Source organism: Athene noctua, chromosome 2 (assembly GCF_965140245.1).
Source record: "Athene noctua chromosome 2, bAthNoc1.hap1.1, whole genome shotgun sequence".
NCBI classification, from domain to species: Eukaryota; Metazoa; Chordata; class Aves; order Strigiformes; family Strigidae; genus Athene; species Athene noctua.
The window spans coordinates 155,968,375-155,993,333 of NC_134038.1; the positions used below are offsets into that span (position 1 = coordinate 155,968,375).

At 42.8% G+C, this 24,959-nt stretch overlaps 1 protein-coding gene across 2 annotated transcripts in view; it reads right to left on the reverse strand.

The window, feature by feature from the left end:
- EEPD1 (endonuclease/exonuclease/phosphatase family domain containing 1) overlaps positions 1 to 24,959 on the reverse strand; it is a 75,168-nt gene that overhangs the window by 8,212 nt on the left and 41,997 nt on the right. The window contains exons 3-6 of one of the 2 annotated variants that reach the window (XM_074900802.1): positions 10,502 to 10,612; positions 7,136 to 7,270; positions 5,705 to 5,837; positions 56 to 250 (exon numbers count right to left, since the gene is read on the reverse strand). In XM_074900802.1, the coding sequence (XP_074756903.1) occupies positions 56 to 250; positions 5,705 to 5,837; positions 7,136 to 7,270; positions 10,502 to 10,612 (574 nt within the window). The remainder of the gene's footprint in view (positions 1 to 55; positions 251 to 5,704; positions 5,838 to 7,135; positions 7,271 to 10,501; positions 10,613 to 24,959) is intronic. The other variant, XM_074900803.1, reaches the window with a different exon arrangement.

A 24,959-nucleotide genomic window follows, 5' to 3' on the forward strand; every position in this document is an offset into this window, starting at 1 on the left:
CACACGATGCTAACCTAACTAAAGGTTACATGACCCCACTAAAAAGTAACTCTACCTGTGAAAACCTTTTTCAAGCTCCGACTGATCCAGATGTTATCCAGCGACTTGGACCCTTGTGGGTTCTTTGTGCTGATGTTGGTGAAGGTGCTGGAAGGGACCAGGTGATGGAACTTCTCCTTCCTCAGGATGTCGTGGTCGCTGCTGTCCGGAGCCTGGTTAAAATCTCCGAGGATGATCACATCTTTTTCTCCTAGGAAACAGGAAAAGTAGAAAAAAATGTGAGGAATGGACATCCATTGCTTAAGTACAAGACAGAGAAAGGATAAATTGGAGAAGGAAGAACACAAATACTGAGTAGCAAAGCTGGCTTTACTCTGAAGTCCTAAAAGAAATGATGTTAAAGCATTTTTCACAGGCTATTTATTCACAGCCATTCTCTTTATGACAATAAAAAGCAGCCAGTACACATTTCATGCTTGTTTTAAAAATATCATCTCATTTATATTGGCACCCTTTGCTTGTTACTCACTGATAGTGACAAACTCAGCTTCAACCTGCAGTTCTGGTCCTATAGGTTTTTAGAAATCTGTGACTTTTTAAGCTTATTTTTTTATTTTTCTGTGAGAAACACATATTGGCTTTAACTTGTCCTGACATCATCTTTTTATAGATTTGCTGTAAGAGACACGGACACTTTTGTGAGGATCCTGGGAAGACACAGGTTATGCTAGTATATACCAGAGTTCCAAAAGTGCAGGACTTGTTCTAACCCTCTGCATTTAAAAAATGCCAAGAGACAAGCCTGAGGAGCAGCCTGCAAGCCTGATGGTAGAAGATAAGGTCACAAACCACACAGACACTCCCTGACTACAGCAGCTTTCCTTTGCCTGGCCGACTGAAGGGATACTGCTGAACTTGGGATGTCTTAGACCTTGTCTAGGGTTTAATTTTCAAAGAAACAAAGAGAATGGCTTGAAATGCTCATCAAAAAATCCTGTCTTCATATGAATAGAAAATGACTTCAGTTACGTTTTATTTCCAAGTGAAAAGAAAATATGAACCCTAATTTCATACCCACAATGTGTGCACTCCTAGCTCCACAGCTGCAGATTAAGACATCCCAGCTGTGCACTGGGTAAGAGTACAATGCACATGCCCCAGTGCCCATCTCAAACCACTGCCAGAAATGTCTGATAAGATAAACTCAAGAATGCTGACAGCTGATCAAAGATGTTGCTGCGTTACAGCTTGGTACTGGAGAAGGAGGAAGATGCTACAATGGCACAAATGAACCAAAAAATTATCCCAGAGATGACATCAGAGAAAGAAATTACGACAGCCTGTAAGCTTTTTGCTTCCTGGGATTGAAGCGTGGGAGGAGACGGGGTGGACAGATGGATTGCTCTACCATACCTAATGCTCACGGACAAAACTCGCTTTGTGCTGTTGCTGTAGAAGTAGCCAGCCAGGAGAGGGAGTGCAAGTTCAACAACAAAATCTCCGCTCCTGTCTTGCACTGCATGAAAGATGAACTGGGAAAGGGCAGGACAGCAGCGAGATCAATAGCCTATGATTTACAAAAACCAATACTTCAAAACATGCTGCTTGCTAAGATGCAGAGGGGCGATGAAGAGCTAGTGAAACTGTGGTTTCTCTACCCTTTGCAAGTCACAAATCATACTGGAATTGACATGAGATTTAAATATTATTCTATAAAGTGTTCATGACAGTGGCCTTCCCACCTTTAAAAGAAACAAAAACCCCAAATCTGAACCTGAGCTATTTTAAGCTCCATCAGAACCCAAAAGAAAAATCAGTCCTTGTCTAATGGGACGATAGTGCTTGCTGAGAGCTGGCGGTTTTGCACACATCTCATTGCAAAAAAACCAAGATCTCTCACTTTGCAGGATCAGGAAGCCTGAAATGCAACCATGCGATCTCTGTCCTTCAGGACTGATGCTTGCTTAATGGCCCAGGTAGGACTTGGCTCCTTCCATGCCTTCAGCTTGGCCATATAAGTGGGGAAAGGTCATTACAGAAACCTCTGGAGCGCATCCTTGGAGGGCAATGCTTAAAAATGACAGAGAGGCAGGGATCTTAACAGCAGTATCCCAATCCTGCACAAATTCTATTCTATTCTATTCTATTCTATTCTATTCTATTCTATTCTATTCTATTCTATTCCTAGTCTTAGTCTAGTCTATAAATACTTGCACTTCTTTCAGCAAACCTATTTCCCTTACATGAAAAATGTGTGAAAAAACCATACTCACAGGTGAAAATTTTAACTGACTGCTCCGATCTGGACAGTTTAGAAATAGCAGAGGCTAAAAGACCCAGCACCTGGATGTGTGCTCAGAAGGAGGTAAGAAATCAGCCTGTAGCATGCCCAGGGAGGCAATCACTGCATTCTTCACCTGTTTAAACTTTTGCATGCAGAACAACTAAGCATAAAATCATAACTGAGCGCAAAATTGACAGACAGAATAATCCGGGGCATGTCAAAGAAGCTGAAACCCAATTTGCCATTGGGGATGGAAAGGATTGCTTCTGGTCCCCTCTCACAGTAGCTTCTGGGTATCCCCATGACTGCAAATCACTGCAGAAAAGGCTGGGCAGCCCTGCACTAAGCAGGAAAAGCAGGCCAACACCAATTTTCTAGATAGCCACCAAGTTCATTTCCCCTTGTCCTGGCTCGCTCTCAGTGTTGCTCCTGCCTCTGCCAGCTCCTGCAACAGTAATGCCACGCATGGCAGCACACTGGTTTTGTGCTTTGTCTGCCTCCTGAGACCCCAACAGACATCAAGCAGCAGGAGGGAAGAAAGTAAACTTGCCTGTGTCCTCCCAGGTGCGTGACTGCGCTTAATCGGTCACCCCTCAGCAGGGGCAGGGGGCAGAGCCACCACGCAGCAGCCGCAGCTCTCGGGGGCCTCACGGATCAGCCCCAACAGCTCCCAGCCAAACTCAGCAAAAGCTCCAGAAGAATTCACGCCCCTGCCCATAACGAGGGATGATAACTGATCAGATGCAGACACAATGTCCACAGTTACAAGCAGATGGGGGGAAAAGAAAATCAAGATAACGATACTGGTGCTGTGATGTGATTTTCCTCTTCTGGAGGGAATGAGAGTTTGAGGCTGGCAGGGCTCGTTCCTCCTTCTCCTCAGGACTGAGCAGAAGGTGCTCCCTTACCAACCCACCTTCTGCTGCAGAGGGCCCTCCCATAGACTACACTGTCCCACAAGGACCCAGACCCTCCATCTGGTGGGACGTGGTGGCATACAGCCTGCCACAGACAGCCGCGCGTCCCGGTACCTCTCAGGGTGCTCCCACGCACATTCACAGCCATCGGTCTCAAAGCAACCCTGCCCTTGTCAAGGGAGAACTCTTTAGGCGAGGAAAAAGTCCAGGCTTTTTGCAAATGCATCTGCAAATTCACTGAAGCACCAGCGACTTTTAGCAGCGTCTGCGGGTGGCTCTCAGCCAGCAAAGCAAAGTGCTGCCTTAACTCAGCCCTGTGCTGCAGAGGCTGAGCACTGGGGTGCAACGTGATCAGCTGAGGGACTTTCAGTGCCTGCAGAAAGTCTGCAGTGTTGAAATCTGCTTGCATGCAGGAACCAGGAAGCCCTCCTTTGCTGGGTGGTAGTCCAAAGAGAGATCAGTAGAACACTCTCCCTGACTCCCATGCCCTGAATGGGTCCCCTCATGAACTAACAGACCCTTAAACTCCCAAATCCTTCTGGGAGCGAGTGAGAAGCAGATGATAAGAAGGATGTGGTGGTACATCAGCTACTAAGAGGCTCCCGACCACCTCTCAGAGGTCTTCTAAGCCTAGTGCCTGTTGCACAGGTAACACATGGAGTATGGCCAAGCCAGATGGGAGAAGCTGACTAAGCCAACACCCTGGTTCCTGGGTCTAAGCACTACCAGCATGTCCAGAACAGCATCTGTGTGCTGCCTATGGTCACTACACTGAAGACAAACTGGTGGAGTTCTTGAGAGAAAGCAGAAGGGCCTCTGCAAAGAGTTAGCTATGAACAGCCAACAGCCACCGCATCTCTCCAGTACTGCTGAAGGGAAAGGAAGAATGGAAAAAAGGCACCAGGACCCACTGGTCTAATGGGACAAATACAGAGACACTAGTGCTCTGCATTACAGGAGACTGTGGATGGTAACCAAATTTCCTCAGATGCTCACATGCCTCTTCATAAGAATGAAAGATAACAGAGTAGGCGTCTGTTAGCAAAATGTGTGGAGAAACTAAAATTTACTACAGTACTCACAGACAAATCAGTTCTTATTACACGTATTTTATGGATTGATTTGGAAGAAATTGAAGGATGGTGGTAATTTTAAGCATGACATTCATTTTGGCAGGGTAATTCAGTACTTCAAAGTCACACGTGTGTACTACCATTTGTTTAGGAAACAAGACTTGCACCCCACTAGTTTAGAGGAATCTGAATCTCTTCTTTTGTGAAAAACTAAGCCAAGAATAAGCATGCTCCAGTAACATGCCCACCCTACGAAAATATAAACATGAAATAAAGAGAGGCCCTAACACCGACAGTCTAAATTTAGATGCAGTGGAAATGCAACTCAATAGACTTTGGAAAAGCTACACATTTATCTGTGTCTCGGTTCAGCCTTTGGGGATTAAACAAATTATCCTTTTGTTTACCTTCATCCCTTCCAATTTCAAGGTACGTGGACAAGTACTTAAATCAGTAGCACTTAAAAATAGCTCTGACTTCTTGCAGCTCAAAAGGAAAAAGAATAGAACACGCATAAAAATTGCAAATATCTCATGTTATAGAAGAGGGATATTAATGCTTCCAAGTGAACAACCTTGCTAAACTGGGCCAAGCTGAAAATCATCATGCGTATAATCTTGTAACCCTTTGGCATCTTTGTTAAGCAGTAAACAAAGGACTAGATTTTTCTATTCCTACAACAAGATCAGCAACATTTAGAATCTGAAACGTCCTGTTCTGCTTTGTAGGAAATCGAATTTAATTTGCAAGCACCAAAGTAAGGAGCAAATTCTCAGAAATGAGGTAAAGAAATTCAGCTGGCTATTATATTGCTCAAGTTCAGATCTAAATTCGGGTGTCCCCTCATCCTGGTGTAAAACCAGAGCAACTTCTCTGGAATCAACAAAATTATCCTGCCTATTGCACTCAGGTACCAAAGCAGGACTAGGTCTCTTTTCTCATTAGCCGCCATCTCCTGATTTGCATTGGGTTTTACAATGTGCTTACAATTACCTAAAACCCAAATATCTAGAACATATTTCTTTTGGAAAAAGAGCCATTAAGCTTTTTTCTGATATCAGGTAGGTGTCATTTCCAAAAAGTACTTACAATAAGGTCTTAACCCTGATGTCTGTTCTGTTTTTTTGCCTGAACTTGCTCTTACACTAGTGTAAAATCAGAAGGAACTTCATTTGAAAAAACAAAAGCTGGTAGGATCCCCTGTGTTATTTGTGTTAATTAGGAGAGACTATAAGACAATGAGCAGGGGAAAAGCACCTTTCCCATGCTATGGATCACTCAAATTCAAATACCAGTAACAACAATGCAAAGCTAATGAGGATATTTGTGAAACCTGCACTGAGACAGAATTATTTTTTTTTTTTAATTCCTTTTAATTAGATAAGATGGCCAGCGTGCATGTGATAGCTGGCAGGAAAAAAATGCTATACCTTTCAGAGTCTCCTGCAAAGTCTGTGCAAAGGCTGCCAGTTTGTGGCTGTCGTGGTTCTTCCCGGTATTCTCTCCTGCCGAGGGTGGCAAGGCCAGATGAAGGTTAACCAATGTTAGATCGTTCATCCCAACCTGGGGGAGGAAGGAGGAGAAATTGGTGCCGGGCAGATAGGACACAGGAGGTCACAAAGAAAAACCACGTGCCTGTTCCCAGTACTTCTGGTAGTAAATCTGTGTGACTAGGCTTCGCTTCCTTATCTGTGTGGTGTGTTTTGGTTGTTGTTGTTTCTGGGAGGAAGAGGGGGAAGGTGTTTTGCAGCTCTGTTTGCAATAATCTGACACCCTTTCAGTTCTGGGGAAACTGGTCTGCATAAGCAAACAGCTTCTTTCCACCACGGTTGCAGAAAGAAGCTGGCTGTTTATGAAAATCAGCTTACGCAAAACCAGTTGTTAATAAGCTACAAATAATGTCGTGGTCACTACATGGGCTAATTATGACTCTTGTGACTAGCTCTGGCCCGTCACAGAGACTAACCAAGAAACTTAATGTACCTTGAAAGGGGCTGTTGGCTCCCTGCAACCTTCTGCTTATCTTCTGGCACTCACTTTGTCATGTAGCACGAGTAATACTTGCTCCTAATATTGACCTGTTTACATTATTAATTGATTAATATTAATTCTAAATAATTATTTACCCATAATTATTTTATTAATGTTTCTCTCAAAGCATTACCAGAGATGTCAAGTTCCCCAAATTGGACCCCTCCATCACACCCAGTGTGGAGAAGGGGGCTGTATGCTCACTCAAGCATATGTACAAGAACAGTTTCCAAAATGCATGATGTTCTTTTAGATGGGTTCAGCCTAGTGAAAAAGATTTAAAATGGAAACTCTGCAGTACGCCAGAAACATGCGAGAGATCATCCTGCATCCCTCAGGAGCACTGTGCCTTCCTTATTTATAGAGATCCACTTTCACTACCCTCTCCACTCACAATTTGTGGCACTGACAAGAATCACAGCCCTGTGGCTGGCTGCTGCTGGATACGTACCTTGTTATTGCTGTGTTAATTTGGTAAAAGCAGAACAAAGTGACTGGTGACTTCTGTCACTCTCTGAGGCTCTGGATGCTACTGAAGATCTACCAACTCTTGTGTGCCTGAATGCTGCCTTGTGGCAGGGTTTGCTCCCACAGAAGCTAAGGAAAGGACTCATTCTGGTGATCTGCCATATCCATAAAGACCCTATCTGGGTGTGTCTCATGGCCTTGACCTATAATCAAGCCATGAGACAGTGCTGAAGTGACGAGATGGATTAGAGACTCATGCAAAGTTTTATCTGCTAGAAGACTGTGTGTCTTTTCAGCTTCTTACCCCAGTTTTTTAATAGAAGCTCAATTCTGCAAGGGTCAGTTGGTGCAACAGCAGTTACCTTGAAATGTGCAAGATACGGGTGAGGATATGAGTGCTTCCCATTGCCATTGGTCTGTGCACTCTCCTGAGACAAAGCATCTTTCAGTTCAATGCCAGCTGTTGTATCCCAGAGGAAGCCAGAATATTCAACTCCCTGGAGTTTAAAAGAAAAAAAAAAAACAAACAAACAGAGAAGAGCTTATAGTAAGAAGATAAAACCAAAACATTCTGTCCAAATTCAGCCCCCTAGGTGAAATTTTCACCTGCAATTTTCAGTACCACTGTTGGGAGTGGCAGTGGTAAACATCACTTCCAAAACATGCAGAGGCAGTAAAAGATGATGCAATTTTATATCTTGGCTTGGCACCTGCTGAGGGCAGGATGCCCAACTCGCTGTGCACAAGCATAAAGGAGAAACAGCATCCTAGGCTATCAGCTGGAGACAAAGAAACAGGTAGAAATGCTTCTTTATCCCACCCCTCTCAAAAGCCCTACCCGATGGGGGAGGAATGCTCCCTGGGAAACCCAACTGAAAACTGAGCATGCCAAGCTGAAATACATATTGTTTGGCTACTCGCAGCCCCTCACACCTGTACACTGGCTATCGGACACCCAGGTAGCCTTAGCACTGCTCAATCCAGTCAAGGATTTAATAGGCTGTTCTACTCTATACAGGTAGAGCGTGTTCAGGACCACTGCAAGGGTGAAAGGTAAAATCCTAGTCCAGGTAAGACATCGGATTCTTCTGAGCATGGTGAGCAACAAGGTAGTTCATTATCCCTAGGACTGTTTGTCTAACCCCGAGTTCAGTGCCTTGTGGTCTCACTGGGCAAGTTCTATGGCTTGTGGCAGAGGATGCTGCGTGCAGTTGTTCCTTCTCCCCATGCCGTACACCATCTCACAGACTTCTGCCACCCGCAAGCTAAAAATATCCAGGCTCCTTCAGTCCCTTGGTGTGAAATCTGGTCTAGACCTCTCAGCTCTGTCAATGTTTTCTCTTTTCCTGCTCGAATATTTTCACGCTCAGCTCTCTGCTCCTTTCATCTCTGCTTCTGTCATCCTGCATGGGGTTTTTTGATTACTTTGGGATGTGGAATCGGCATTTTCAGAAAGCTGCCTGCCCCAGTCATACCAGCAGTGGTATCTAGTTCAAAGCCTGTTAGCCTCTCTCTTCCCATCATCCTGACACCATTTTCCTTGGTATCATTCAAACCCACTTCCCTTAACAAATCCTAGTTAAATCCATCACAAGGAAGAGTTTTTTCCATTTCAACTGCAATAAACAAGCATTATCTGCTCTGCTGACTTCCCGTGAGCTTTGAAAGGAAGTATTAAGGTTGGCTAAAATCCTTTGGTAGCTTCTTTAGGTAACTCACCTTTACAATACTAACAAAATTATTCCACTCGTTGGAAGTCTAAGGTCTGAAAACCACTATAGGAAAGGACATGGAAGAATAAAACTGCTGTCAACGGCTGTTTGCTATTTCCTGGCTCCAGATTTCACATCAACATGGTGGTCAAAAGTCACTGCTTGGTTGAAGGACAGATGCCTGGGATGTGTGGAAGCACGAGCTTGAAGCACCATCCATAATTTTGCATTATTTAGCCTGTAGAGCATCCTGAGACTAGCTTGTGCTGAAGATGCTATATACTGTGGGTTACACTGCGTTACTTCACTATATTGCATTTGTGTACATGGTGATCAAACCTGCAGGACTCATTAACTAACCCAAGGGGTAGAAGAGACTTTCTGGCTTAGTGGAGGGTTCTCCAACACAGCTAAAAGGAATAGTCAGTAGATAACATTTGTATTCTTAGCTTAGTCACAGACTTCTTCCACAATTTTGGGAACCATTCACCCTTACATTCCTACCAGTAAAACAAAGTAGATGATGACTTTTATTTTCTCAGCCCATTGTCAAAACTTTCATTGTCATCTTTGTACATATAGCTCAAGAAAGAATTGACTAAAGACTCTGGATTTAGAAACTCTTGAGACAATTATTAATAATTCTTGGAAAAAAAGGAGGAGGGAACAACTTCCAACAACTTCGCACAATTTTTTAAATTCAGTATTTTAATGATCTGACCTAACAAGAGATCCCAAAGGAAAATTTCAGCCAGGAATAAAAATGTCCTGAAGAGAATTTGCACTCTGCATTGGAATTAAGTGTGAATTGTGTTAAACCTTAGACACATTCAGACCCTCCGTGTCTTTCTAGTGGTAGCTATAGCCCAATCCTTGTGCTGCTCAGGTGGTGGGTTTGGGGATTTTTTTCTCATTCTTGGGTTTTACTCAGAAGGGCAATAAAAGGATGTGCACCTCCCAAAACATCAGTCCAAAACCAGTGAACGATGGCACAGCCTGATTTGGAAAAGTCAAATTAAGCAAATGTGGATTCTAAGCTGCGTGATTATGGGATACAACTGCAGCCACATATTTAATAAGGACAGTGCTCAGAACAGATGAAGACAGCCCTATGTACTGCTAGGCACCGTTCATTGCATGAGAGGTCTTGGTTTTTGCTTCTACCCCACAACACCAATGCTGCAATAACTGCATCATTAGAATGATCCTGTTCAGCAACAGCAGGCTTGAGCCCAAGGAGGACCTTGCTCTGAAATATCATTAGCAGCTTTAAAGGGAAAAAATAGAGATTTCCCTCGGGAGAGGCTGCTTTTGGGCACCTCTAGTGGTGTCCAGACCAATGTAGCTATACCCCGAATACTGTCAAGGGCAGCAGTTGCAGTGATCACCACTGTATAAATTAGTACTTCACTCAGTGCTTATCTATACTCCCACCACAGAAGATGCTGCAGGGAAAAGCTGAGTGCAGCACAGTGCAGATTTCAAAGGGAGTCCACAGCATTTCGAACACATGTAAAGAACACTTGGGAATGTGTGAGATAAGACCCTCTTCCAGATGAGGATGGCATCTGGAAGACCTCTGTGGGGCCTTCACTTGCAAACTAGGAAAAAGAGGAGCCCTTCCAAATGCCAGCCAGTGATGCACTAGAGAATAAGCTCAGGTCACTAATAAAAAAGCTCAGCTGCCAGGGGCAAAACCAAGGACTCTTTCCTTGTCCTAACGTGTAGCCTTTCTTCTGTAGTTCTGCTTTTATCTACCATACCTCCCCTAAATGCACACACCTTCCTCCTTACAAGTGTGCCACAGGCTGAGGAAAACAATTCTTCCAAAAATTAAATTGCACAGTCAAATTGAAAGCTATAGGAACAAACAGATTAAAAAACAAGAGATGCAAACCTTGACAAAAAAGATTTGCAAAAAGTTTTGCCTTAAACGTTCAAACTATGTCCTTGGTGAGAGGGGAAAAAAAAAAACAACAAACCAAAGCCAAAGTTCAGACCTAGGGATTAATGTACCTTGTGTAGCTGGCCTGAGGGTTTTTCGGAAACAACACCCTTCCAACATCCTCTAGGGCCCTTCCACTTGCGGATGTTTGGCAGTGTCGGCTGGTTCAGCTCCATACAAAACTAGAGAGAGGAAAGGGGAAAAAAAAATATCAGCTTTGTAGGGTTTTTAAAAAATAGCAAATAAAGCATTGGTAAGAGACACTGTGGAGAAGAGGCTGTGTTCTCTGCCCCTCCCCTGAAAGGGGTCTCCTCTGTGCTGCCTTCAAAGATGCTGAGTGCACCGTATCGAACCCTCCCAGGGGGCAGGAAGCCCCCATAGCATGCCTGGCTCCACTCCAACACTGAGGCCACCGGTACAACACAAGAGGAAGGGTGTAGGCCGAGCTCAATAGCTGGATTTTTGGGGTTAAGACTGCTCTGACTTTACACCAGGGACACATGCTTGAGACTCCCTGTGCACAGAGGAATTGGCTGCACACTTGCACACAGAACAAGCAGATCCTTCTGATGCTCCCCAGAGGCGTTCGTCCTCCTGGACACTGCTGTACAACCACAGCACTGGGACACCTTTACACATCCAGAGATATGGAGGGTGCACCCTAACACCCAACAGATCAGGGATACTGTAGCTGTGGACACCACTGAAAGCCCCCAGGTCCACCTGGCTAACATCCTCAAATTAAAATACAAAATAATAATAACGATAATAAATCCTCTATGCCCTGGAAAAGCTGGAATCTGAAACCCCTAGATGCAGACAATATGGAATATTTTTTGCCAGGATTTTCAAAATAAAGCTTAATAGGAGGAGCTAGAGCCCTTTGCAAAGCCAAGTCCCATCAGACTTGGGCTGGAGGCTGGCAGGGAGAGGCGGCAGCTGAACGCCCTGGCCACGGAGAAGGGACTGCGTGCTGCAGCTCGGGCTGCGGGGAAAGGGCTGGTAAAAAGTAATCACCACAAAAGAACAACAGGGACAGTCACCGAGCATCATTTTGTATTATCTGATGCTGGAGAAACTGCACTGAAATGAAGAGGTTTTCACAGTGAAAGAGTATCCTCAGACACAATCTTGTATCTGGAATGTCCCTCCAAATCAAGCAGCAATTTAATGAAAAAGGATTTTCAAGGCAAACAATAATCTCCTGTACACAGTGACTCTTTGTAGCGGGACATACCAAACACAGTTTGAAGAGCGGCACAGATATAAGTGTTTCCTATGTGGGTATCAGTAAAATAATGGGACAGCTATTCTCATGTTTATCTTTTGATTCAAAAATAAAAAACAAACCCTGCTCCTTCACTAACTGCCTTGTCTGTGAGTTCAGTATCCTGGAGGCTGAAGCTGTGAGCATTGACTTCTCAGATACAAGTAACCCAGCAACCCCTTTTTGCATTGGAAGGCTGAGAGTCATTTTGGTTGCAACACCCGAAGAAAAAATGCTTGGCACACCTTTTAAAACAGTTTTGTGAAATGCAGAGATTGGCCGGGACTTCTTATTCAAGATGCCGCATTAACATACAGTGTTACTGTCCATCATATACCTTCGGGCAGCACTAGGGCTGGGCTGATTTATTAAATGAGGAGGCACGCAGGGTGTTTGCACAGCCTGGGAACAGAGCTTTGCTCCTGACTGATTGCCAGGTGCTGCCTTAATAAACACAATAAATCACAGCAGCAACAATTATTCATTCCTGATGTCATTCTGATGACTTTAAACAGCATGAATATGGTGAATGAGTTTTCTAATATTTAAATAACTTAAATCAGGAAAAAGAAATTGTTGAAATTAGCAGTTCAACTGTAACCTGACAAAAGAGTTAACTTATCTCTGGGTTCCAGGTACCTAGAAAGTTCAGCCAGCCCAAAGTATATGACAGGGCTGAATAAATCCTACAGAAACTATGACTTTACTAAAAAGAGCATCTGCAGTCAACTAGTCTGAATATTTTGTTTCCTCCAAATTGAATTTTTTTTAAGGCCCTGATTTAACTTTGCTCAAACAAAAAGATGACAAATAAGATTACATGGTTTGTCCAGAAAAAAAGCCATCAGCCCATTCTGGGTACAGTTGCAACAACAGAGAGCTTGGCCTACAGCAGCTGACTTTAATCTGTGCCCATTTTCCAGGGCTTACAGGCACACAGATTTTGAAGCTGTGACAGGATACTTGCTTAGGTCATGTTTTTTTTGCTGAAGGGAGAAGGGCATTTCTCAAATCATGTTGTTCTGCTCACAAAACCCAATGTCAAACAACATTACACTTTCTCTCATACAGTAAAAATATACGGACAAGCTCCTAGCCCACATTGGAAATGAAAAAAAATGCCTTTCCTCCTTTGTAAAACTAAGTTAGAGCTATGCCAATCTCTTTTGAGGAGCAGTTCTTCAGGCGGTAGAGAAAAGTCAAAATTAAAGTTTCAATCAATCAGAACAATATTTTTTTTTCCCAAAATCCTCCTAAGGGAAAAAGTTCTAGTTTTTTTTTTTTTCTCTAGAACCTTTCAGGCTTCAAGTTTCCTGAAATTCAATCAGCTCCTTCATTAAATCGTACACATACTGAGACAAAACTCACACACATACAAGAATACCAACAGCAGCAGGACTTATTTACGAGGATGCCCTGTATGTCACCTATGCCACCACGATCTCTCTTGCAGCTGGGTGCTGTTTTTTGTGGGAAAGGCAGTGCTGCCAGGGAGCAGAGCACAGCAGCACCAGGCTCCAGGTGTGTTCTAGGCAAAGAGCAGCCTGTGCTCTTGAGAAGTCAACCCACTAGTGACAGGTACCTGCCCATTGCCCCCATATGGCCTGCAAGGCGCCAGCAAGGGCCACCACCCCAGCAACTGGGATAAGCCCTGTCGCCTTTGCTCATCAGCAACATGTCATTTTCCCAAGGAGGGTGGATCCAAAGATGTAATTGCTCTTTGTCCAGCCTGATAAGGAGCTGGTGCTTGTTGCTCCTAGCTCCTCCAGAAGCAGAGATGGGTAAAGGAATGAGTTTATAACTGACACTGGAGAAGTACAGAGGGCAGTTGGAAGAAGCTGGGGAAATGCACATTTGAGGAGGGACTGGAGAGGGAAAGGAAAGGGGTCTTGGACTAATTTGGGATCAGGGAGAAGAATATATGCTGGGCTGGCACATGCTGGACATCATAAGGGAGTAACAGACTCCCTAACACACCTACCTGCCTCCCCAAGACACTCCATGCACGGCTAACAAGAACATCTACTTTATGCATTAAGTCAAATCTCTTCCTGTACAGTAACTCTGCACACTAGGAGAGCTGCCAGCGAGCACCCTGCTGTAGCCCACGAGCAGATCTCACCACCTCCTGTTCATCAGGATGCCCTGGTTTTCTTTTGGGGTACTATTTATGCAGCCAGTCCCAAACCAGGCACAGCAGGGTCACCTTTTCCAGATGACGACACCACTTTGTGATGAACATCTTTGCCTGTCAAGAGTTACCCCCGTAATACCAGCACAGGGCACCACATCCAGCCAGCAACCTCCCTTAAGGTGAGCATCTTTTGCTCAAAAAGAGGGTGCACTGTTCCTAAACCCTGAGGAAACGAAATGTGACCCAGGAAAACAATGCTTTAGGGCTTAATAAATGACACATTTCTTATTAGCCAGTGATTCCTCTTTGGAGGACACTTGCATTTCAAACCTGGAGTCAGAGCAGAGGCTGTAAGGAAGACAAGAGGAGAAACAGTGAAGAGGAGCTTCCAGGCCCCTGTTGTTACAGCATGGTACATGCTGGTGCAGTAATCATTGCTTGAACTTTAGAAAAGCACTCAAAACAATTAACTGTCCATTTGGATTAATAACCACAGAAACTTTCAGGCCAAAAGGGCACCGTAGTAAAGGAAAACAACAACTTACTTCATCAAAGTAAAGGTGATTTTTGGTTCCTCTTAACTGAGAGATGAGAGCCATGTAATAAATATTTCATTTCTAAATGTCACACATACACAATTCCTTTATTTTTAACAGGCACTAGAGGGAGCAGCTTTAATGAGTGCCAGAGACATGAAACTTCTATTGATTCTTTATCATTTCAGCTATGTTGGGGTGTAGTAACATTAGTAAAGATTTGACATCATATTGATGAAAGAGACTTGGAGTTTGAGTGTGAGAGCTGGCAATAGTTAAAAAGAAGACCCTGATGAGAAGAAAAAAAAAAAAAAGTTGAACTGTATTATTTGGTCAAAATTAAACCACCTTTTTTTTTTTTTTTTTTTTTCAAATATAGATCCTGGATAAATCTTGAAGTAGAAATCTGTACCTGTGCATGATCAATTTAAGTCTTCCAGTAAGTGGGCTCACTTTCTGGTTACTTTTGAGGGACCTTTTAGTAATAGTTCATGGACCAGAGGAATCTGCAAATCATGGGCTCAAAAACACCAAGGTAAGGGCTGTTCTGTGCTACAGAGCATCTCCCAGTGATGGACTTGGTGCTTCAGTAAAGGGTAGATAGAAGAGCTCTAAGATATACCTTGCAAATTTGGCAGTGGCACCTGAAGAGAAGCCCCCCAACCCTCTCCAATAAAACTACCATTCTGATACACGATCTAATATACTTCTGATAGAAGATACAGCAAAATTGACAGTAGCTTCATAAAACCATCTGGCACCACTCTTTTTTAATCCTTCCTTTAATATATGTATATACCTTGCCTGTTCCATCACTGGGTATTGTAAAAGCTAAAAAACCATGTTCCTGGAATTAAATGCACATTATCCTTTCTTTTCTTTATTCATCTGAGTGGACTGTACTTTTATTTCCAATTGAAAAAGCAGACTCCAATACATGTAATCCTAATCCAATCTACCACCTACAGGGGACAGCTACTGTTGGTGCACCCTAATGACACCTGACCTGAAAAGCCAGGAGCAGAAAAGTCAAACATATTTCTGAGAACCTGAAATCAACAACTTTGCTTTACAAGTAAAGCGTCTTGATTTGACACCTATGCTCCAGAAGAGCGTTTTGTTAGATCATGTTTGTGAGGGGGAAGAGGCAGAGTTAGGAGGTAGAGAGATTTATGGGTGTGGTATTTTACTGAACAGGCTATTGAGGTAGGGGTAAGGAACGGTCAAAGGCTTCAGGACTGTTGCCCAGGTGCAGCCACATGTGGCAAGACACAGCAGGCCCAGGATGCTCAGTGCACTTCTGCAGCCAAACAACACTGCATCCATTTCCCACAGGCAGGAGCAACCAAGGAAGGGGACACAGAGGAGCATCAGGCCTTTCAGTTGCATCTGGATTCTCCTATAACCATATATGTAACAGCAGGGAAGGAAGTGTTATTATGACTAAAGCCTGAAACAGAATCAATGTTGGATCCCATTTCCGACTGACAACAGTGTTGTCTCAGGTCTTCACTGCTTGTTTGCCTTTCCCTCCAGTGGATCCTCTTCCTGTTTGCAAAAGCAGCCAGAAAAAACACAGGCAAGAAATAAGATGCATCCACTGGCGTAGGGAATACACTCACAACCTCTGTTCAGAGGAACCATACAAATAACACGAGGGAAAGTCAGGGTAGCTCTGTGTTAAGATACAACATTTTTCACATGCCCATTCAACTTGTTCCTTCTAGGAAGACTTCATTAAAGACTGCATAACATTTATTGCTTGTGTTGTTCAAGTATTGATATTACATAAAGGCACATAACACTTGGCAGGCACATGGGGGTCTGACAGTCAGATAATTATGAGTGTTTGCAAAGGAGAACAACCCTCCCCAGGGTATCAGTTTCAGTCTCAGCCATATCTATACTTCTGTGTTGGAAAAGTTTTCTACTTCTCCCTCTAGTATATAATTGTACTTAATTCTACAATGACATCAGAGCTGAAGAAAGAAAAAAAAAATATAAAATTTAGGGGAAAAAAAAAAGAAAAAAAAAAGATAAGGAAACAATCTGCTGAAAGTGCAGCAGCCACTCCTGGAAAGCTTATCTGCCCCTTCTGCCTTGCTAGTGTGTCCTGCTTGCACTGGGTCATCGAGGCCTGGGGCAATACCTTCCCATCCTTTATGTACTGGTTTGTTGTTCCTAGAGCTAAACCAAAACATTCAGACTCATGTCCAAATTAATCCTTGGCATCCTCCACGTTCTTCACAAAAATTATCAAACACATCCTTCTAAGAGCTCTATAAACTCATTGTGAGCAGCAAAACTGAGTCAGAGCCCTTCAGCACAGGCAAATCCTCAAGCAGTGTCTGTCTTCAGAAACAATCCAGCACCTACAGACCCAGTCATCACCTCTGTGTGCCTTTGCACGATACAGATATACAAAGCTCATCTGCTGGGATAATGTGCATGCATATTGGGGTTCCAAATCCTGGCCCATCTGAAGGCATCTACAGCTTCTTCATCAACTCGATCAGGCCTCATTTTTTCCCTGGAAAATGTGCTGCTTCTGCTTCTTAAAGAGCATCCCAGTAATTCAGACAGACACCCACAGAGGAAGGATTTCCTTCCTCTGAGGATCAGATTCTCACTCAGCTCCTAAATGAGTGCTCCTGGCACCATGTTATGGACCGGAGAGCAAACATTTACCATATGGCAGCCACGTGGTGACCCAAATTCCCAGCTTTGCAGCAAACGCCAGTTCTAAACTTAATACTTAAAAAGGAAACCTCTGGCACTGAGTTCCTCAGAGGAGACAGGATGAGGAAGGCTCATTTTTGAAGCCCAACTATGCAAAGGCGACAAACTAAGTGTTTCAAGTCTGCTCTGCCTGCTTCAGATGGGTCTAATTCTGGATCTGCAGAGAGGCACTGCTCCACTTACCTGAAGAGCATGAAAGCAAAGCATCGGAGGACTCTGTCATTTGGGCACCTCAGGGTTTAGGTAGCAGCTAAAGGATGCTTGGCAGGATTGGAAAGTTTTTCAAGCTGAAGGCATCATTTCCCACGTCATGTATCTAAGCCCCTTCATGAGCTTGGCCCTGTTTTGCACTGGCCCGTGTATGTGAACCCAGCTGGTCACGCGCCTCTCTCCTGCCGCTGCTCTGTTACACACCCATTGTACTTCATGAATGTGTGGGAAATAATTATGCTGATAAGCTTAGCATTATCTCAATTATCAAAAGTATGTAATGATTTGTTTCCATATACAAACCTGTCTGAATCAAATCAGATTTTTTTTTTTTAAGTCAGGCTTTACAGGATCAGTTGGGGAGTGGTAGGAGCCTAAGTTTGCACTCCCAAGTTTTTTGCTTTCCTTTTAGAGTACTTATTTTGGAAAACTTAGCAGTGAGTTTCTACACTGCCCTCCCAGATGAATTAGAGCTCACCACAGTCACCCAACTGCTTAATTCTTTGTAATATCTAAGAGGAAATTACTTTCTTTATCTTTGAATATATGATTCAAAAAACAGATTGTAGCCCATAAACCCAGTTCTCTGCTCGCCTTTAATCAGTGTTCCTGGGACAACAATGCAGACCGTTCACCAGCATGTTTTCCTACCTTCTTCCTAAACAAAAGTGATTATTTATATAAACAATGTCTTTTTATATCTTCAAAAGGAAGACATGGAAATTTTTGGCGCAGAGCAGCAAAACAACAACTGAAAGAAGCAATGCAATAACTCCCCTAAAACATTTTAAGTGCTGGGGCCACTATTGAAAAATTATGGGATGCTCAACTACCTATTGTCAAAATGGGATATGTAACATCTTTCAGCCAGTTTGCCATTTGATAAGAAGCTGACTTCACAGATGCTTAGTGGAAATCTATGCTGCCCTTTCCCTAAGGAAGAGAGCACCCACAGCTGCCAACCTCCAGATAGGAGAATTTTCTGGGTTCATAAATTACTCATGTTTCCATTCACAAGCTGAGCTTTTTCCTTGTACTTCATGGGGCAGACTAATTTTGCAAAGACACTTCTGACTACTTCTTTTCGTACTCTTAAGGATTTTTATTATTTTTAAACTTAATATGGGAATTAAGACTCAAGAGGTTGTCAAGAGTAGTCACAAATCTTTGCAATTTATTCTTGAAGCCTTTTCAAGAGAGTGTTTTATTCCGCAAAAGTGGGCAGTATAATCATTAACAGCAATAATGGCATGCTAAGGGAACTTATGTGATACAAGAATAAAAAGAAGCCTTCGTGATTACGAGGCTTTTTCACCAAGCTGCTTTTACGAGACATGAGTGGTTGAGTTCAAACACTTCCACTACACTGTCGTGAAACTGTTTGCTCAACTGTTTTGCTGTGCTAAAATCCCACCACTGAATTATTTACTTATTACTATGTTGTCTGCTGTAAATACTCAGGTGCTTGTCCAAGTATTTTTTCCCAACTCATTATTTCCAAAGAAAGAAGACAAGTTTCATTTTGCTGCCACTTCTGACACCAGAAATACACCTCTCTGGGATCACAGGTGCATGCTTAGGGGACACATAATTGACATTATTAGAGCAATGAGGCATCAGATATTTTAGAAATACAACTATATGTATTATTACAGCTACTGCTTCAAGCAGTGACCGACACAAAGAGATCCAAGTCTTGCACAAGGTGAGCTACTGCATGTGGAGGCTGAGCACGTGTACTTTGTTTTGATCCATTACAGCAACCACGCTGCACGGCCATGGATGTGCAGCAGATGTTCTGAGACCTAAGCGGCATGTTCATTTGGACCAGAACTAAGGCACCGGGCAACAAGGAGTCAGTAGCTTACCTGGGAACTCTTTTTTGTTGTTGTTGTTGTTGTTGTTTAATCCCTGAGCCAATTCTTTTCTCATGAAACATGAATCGATTTCTGCAGTGCAGTTTAAGACCTTACTCACCCACTAACGACCGAAACTACATGAGATTAAAATCAGTTTATCAGAACCTAGCCCTCAATATGAAAAGCAAATAGAAAATCATCCTATGAAACATGAGACCCAAAAGTGATAAAAAATAGTTTCTTGTTCACCAATTTAAAAAAATCCAAACCAACCAACCACCGAGCTATATTGATTTGCCATGATCTGAATCTCCTTTCCTGCATGTTGCCTTCAGCCAGAGGAAAAGAGGTGGGGGGAAAAATGTGGTCATACAAAAGAACAAACAAAACCAAAAGGGAAGAGGGAAATCACAGTTCTGAATATTATTAATCAATGAAAGCTGCTTAAGCACATAAGATAACTAGGTGTCTATCCATTCGCATGACAAAAATTTACTCATTTACAGAGGTGTTAACACATGAGTTGGGTATTTTTGTGGGCATTTTATTCAAAAAAACTGTGCCCCTCTGGCATATACATGGTGGTAAAGACAGACGGGACTGTGCTGATGTGCAGTATGAGAAGGTATAAAAGCAGTGTGTTAAGAAAACTGCTGTGTCACAAGGAAAACACAGGACACAGCCCTCCTTATTACAAGATCACAGCTTGGCCACCTCTACAGAGCCTTGCCTCAAAAATAGTTATTTGCTGGGCATTTTACTTCCATCCATTTCTGTCCTACTATTAGTATTACCATTTTCCCCAACTGATTTACATCTCTGCTTAGAGCAAGCATTCTTTCCCATGGTAAGAACACAAAAACAAGGAAGAGAAAAATATATAATATGACTCACAACCATTGCCAGCCTCAAATATTTATTCTTCCTTCAGGCATTGATTATGCCACTGTACAGAACACTGTGCCACCTTCTGTAAAGTTATTTAAATCTGTCTCTCATCCTATTCCATTAGTTGGTTTGGGTTTGGGTTTTGGTTTGGGGTTTTTAGGTGGTTTTTTGGTTTGTTTTTGTTTTTTTTTTTTTTCAATGCTCATTATTAGGAGGATTTCTTGCAGGCTGCTAGCATTAAGACATGTCATCTCACCTTTTTTTAAAAAAAATCTCATACACTTCTTACAGTCTTTTTCACACCTCTAGCCCCTAATTTAAAGAGCCCAATATGACACTGATTCCTCTCTGAAATAGCAGACTCTATTTATAGGCTTGCATGAGTAATAGATGGTTTTCTGTCTTCACCCACTAGCACACCCTCCACAGAGGCTACTGGACTGTCCTCCTACCCTGACCAAAGTTCTGCTCTAACAGATGCAATGGACTCTGGCTCTCCATAAAGAGCATATGCATAGCTTAATCCTCATGAACTACGAGAAAATTATTTGGGCTGAAAGTTAAAGCACTCTTCTGCTATTTCAATCTATTAAAAAGGAAAAAAACGCCACCCTTCCCCAAAATTGCTGACTATTCAGAACTCGTCCTGTTCTATGAACTTGTTTTGCATTCTGCCATCTTCTAGAAGAAAGCCAGGAAAAAGGACTGACTAAGGTTCCCTACTACTTCCACCACCCACAAATGAAACCTAAACACATGCCAGCATTTGTAAACACATATCTTCTGTTTCCCCCTGTTCTGGAAGTGTACAGAATGACTTTACTAATGGGTAAGTTTGGCTTCTGTTCAGGGATAAAACTAGATGCTTCACAAAAGAATGACAAGCTAGTAAAACAAGCAGTCTCCATACCACTCTCAGAAAGGCACAGCCATGCTCTAGGGCAGAGGAGGGCACCTCCTAAAGGACAGCATTTTAAGAGCAACCTGTGTTCTCCATGGCTCCCTGTGATGTGTATAGCATGGCTTCTAATGTTTTGTTTATTGAAGTCCACTGATCATCAGAAAATAGATATGCAATGCAACTAAAGAGAAAAAGCATCCAGCCAAGCTCAAAGACGCCAGAGATACTGGTAGAGGAGAGCCTGTGCTTCCAATGCTGCTGACCACTTGATCATAGTTTGCAGTAGAGGGGTCAGGAAAGACAAAAGTAGTCACAGGTCCCCTGCAGAGAGCTACTGAAATCATCATGGAGCTGGCCAGAGCCATAATGTCCACCAATCTCCTTAAACTTGTAGACATCTAGATCCCTCCTAGAGGACTGATAGGAAGAAAAGAAGTGAAATGTCAGAGACAAACACTGTATAGCTGCAGGGTTCCTAAGTCAATTTAGTGGATGGGATAATCCCAAAGAAGACTCTTATATTGTAAGAAATGGTGTCAGTATTGTTTCCAGTTCCACTCAGCCAAAAATTGTTCCTTCACAATAACAGCTATACTTCCCTTCACCCTGAGATTTCTTGACCCCAGGGGGTGAAGTCTGAAGAAAAGACTTTTCATCCCTGAGTATTACCTGTACTCAGACAAACATGCAAGACAAAGGAAAGAGATGAGGGAAATACGGGAAGGGTGTAGGGAATAAATTGAGAAAAAGAATTAAAATCAATTAGATGATTTGGAATAATCTCCTTTTACTCTGAGTGGTCAATCATTGACTCCATGATGGCTTTGAAGGAACCCCTGGAGGCCCTACTTCACCTGATGAAATATGCAGAAGACCATCCCAAGGCTGAATTAGGCAAAGGAGACAGCAAGAGAATTGTCTCCATCTCTCCTCTCTAGAAATGGGGAACAGAAAATGGCGCAGCCACAGGGCTGGAAGAGACTGATCAAAGGTCCTGACTGAGTCAGTGGTGAAGTCTACGTCTCCTTTTCCTGTTCTCCGAAAATGAGACTGCTGTTTCATTATCTGACTCTAGAGGACATCCAAATGCACTTAAGTTTCAAAGGGGACAACCTCTTTCTGGAAAGGATAGTTCTAAGTACAGGCAGTAAATATAACTCATTTACAGCAACTAAGTCATTTGTTGCCAATTGCCTTACAATTTTTTTTAACCAACAGCTCTGAAGCAAAGCAAAATTGCAAGACGGGGCTCACACTGTATGGGACGATTATGGCATTTTAAAATACGCACACAAAGACTCAGTCCTGAACTAACTGCATTTCTGGCATACTCTTCTGCTACAGTAAAAAAAAAAAAAATCACATCAAAGAAGAAGGACTGTCCTGGCATTAGAAGAGTGCATGGGACTCAGGAGACTGATGTTCCCTTCCCAACCGTCTGGAGTCGGTCATCTTAGGTGACTCTGCAAAAATCATGTGATTTCCTTATAATTCCAGTATGCCTCTATAAATCAAAGATAACTGTTCTTCCCTACTTTCTCTGGGACTGCTGTGTGATTGCACTCTCTAAAAAACTGAACAGCAGCAACAGTGCAGGATATTTTGGATGCGATACATTCCAGGTGATCCAACCCCAGTAGCTGCAGAGCTCAGACAGTAGTGGTAGACCCTTGCCCGGCAGGGGAGGTGTCATAAAGTCCTTCCCTACTCTTCCTTCAGGAGACATTGATGGTAGCTCCCGTGCTAGTGTCAGCTTACACACAGGGAATAATGTTTGCCTGCAATGGCAGAGTTGACCACATGACCAGCCACTTGGTGCTTTTACAGAGGAAATGGTGATGGGCCAGACAAATGGCCTTGGGTGACCAGCTGCTCCATGTCAAGGCATATTATAGGTCACTTACAACTGTTCTAGCAAATGCACACACAAACATATTTATATCCATGCAAGCAAGAAGCGATGTGTCTATGCTTAACCCTGCAAATGGAAAACAGCGCCTCTCTTTCAAACACCGAAAAGCTCCCAGGGATAACCTTTCACAAATAAACAACCTGCTCTGCTTTGAGAGGGATTTTATAAAGAACAGAGATTACAATGGGCTTAATCATGATTAAACACTGATCTGGCTCAATCTACTCAAAAGCAGACAAAAGATAAATGAAAACCTTCAGCAGATGCATTTCATACTGGAAATTCTGGAACCTCAATTGACGTCATACTTTTTATGTTCAGATAATATCTCGAGGAAACAGTACACTGGATCAAGAAAACAAAAGCAAATTTCTAGTTAAAATTCTTCGTGTGCTGTGTAGAAAGAAGGCAGCTACAGCAGGGAATGCGCAGTGCAGCTCAGCATTTTACAAACTCATTTCTGACTGTACTTGAAATTCCACTATTAGAGTGATGCCACTAGAAAGAAACAAGCACTCCTTTTGTCCTTGTCTCCTAGGCCTTGCCCTGTAGCAACATCAGGCATTGCATTTCCCCTCAGACAAAAGCTGCTTCTGATCGATGACCGGCAAGTTAATTTTCTTTTACTAAAATAATATCACCTCCTCAGTATCACTCCAGTTGTGGTTCATTGACTTCTCAGGCACAGTATGATAATTCTGCATGATAAGAAGTGGTTGCATCTAGCGAACATGTCCCTAATACAGACATCTGATCTTTCCTATGGGTAAGGGAACCCAGGAAACAGATTCCACATCATGGGAGACAACTCCAGCCATTAGTACTGCTGAGGGACGTGGAAAAAAATGTAAAAATTAGCACATATCATAAGGATTGCTTAGGGATTGCTTGCTTACAGTGCTAGGCTTTCCATTTTACTCAACAGGGTAAAGAAGTTCTCTTCAAGGAAAGAGAAATAACTCTTCACATGGGAGGTGTGGAGTGGGAATCTATCTGGCAGAGAAGACTGATCGGAATTTTCTCAACTTTTCAAGTCCACACCAGCAGAAATGCCCAAGTGACGACCACACAATGTTTGGCCAGCAGACAGAAGAGATCCCTTCCTGTACTAAGACAGCTAGAAGCTACATCGCTGCCTCTCCTGGTGCCTAGCGAATGTATCATGGGCTTCACAGCTACAGGACCTCTACTTCCAAATACCAGGTGAAAAACGTTCAATCTGTTTTGATTTGTGACCTTTAAAACTTCTGCAGTGAAGGTGAAAATCCCCATACAGACAACGTAAGCTTACGGATAATTACTTTGTTCTTCTCACTTTCTTTTCACTGACCTCTTGGACGCAGCTCACAGTGCTTATATTTGCCATCACTGGCACAGACAGACCTTGATAGTGAAACCTATGTTACTTATCCTGATTTTCAAGATGCAAGTTATCATCAGCTTCCTTCAAGAACATCATCCCTGAACAAAATCACAATTCTCACCCCAACTCCTACCATGCTTCAGCTCACCCACCCTCTCTCTCATGCTATTCTAGATAGATCACTTCCAACTTCAAGTAGAATAACCACCACTTTGCAGATGAATTCTACACTTTCACAAACTGCAGATCAGTTACATGATTTGTATTTCCTAGACGAGAAGCCAACAACTTGACTCTGTCTGTGGAGTCAAGTGGACAGTCTTTTCACATCCTTAGTAACAGCAGATGCACTTGCTTATTAATATACAAATAGGAAAATAATGGGTTATTGTTCTTTGTTCCCATAGCAGGCTTACCTTATAAAAAGCTGTCAGGGGGTTCCTAAATATAATGTTGTTGTGCAGGTTATTTAACTTTCCTGAATAACTTACATCCGAAGAAGAAATGAGCTCAAGAGCCCATGTTGACACCTGAAAGGTGCACAGAGGAACATTTGACAGAATGCAAAAACTATTTTTATTTCTCTTACAATATGGATGACTCTTCCTGCACATCCTACGGGCATCAAGTACCAATGAGAACAATCGTTTTGGCATATTTGTTGTCTATGGAAAAAGACTACAGATTTAAATGCTAAAACAGCAACCAATGTGAAATGTC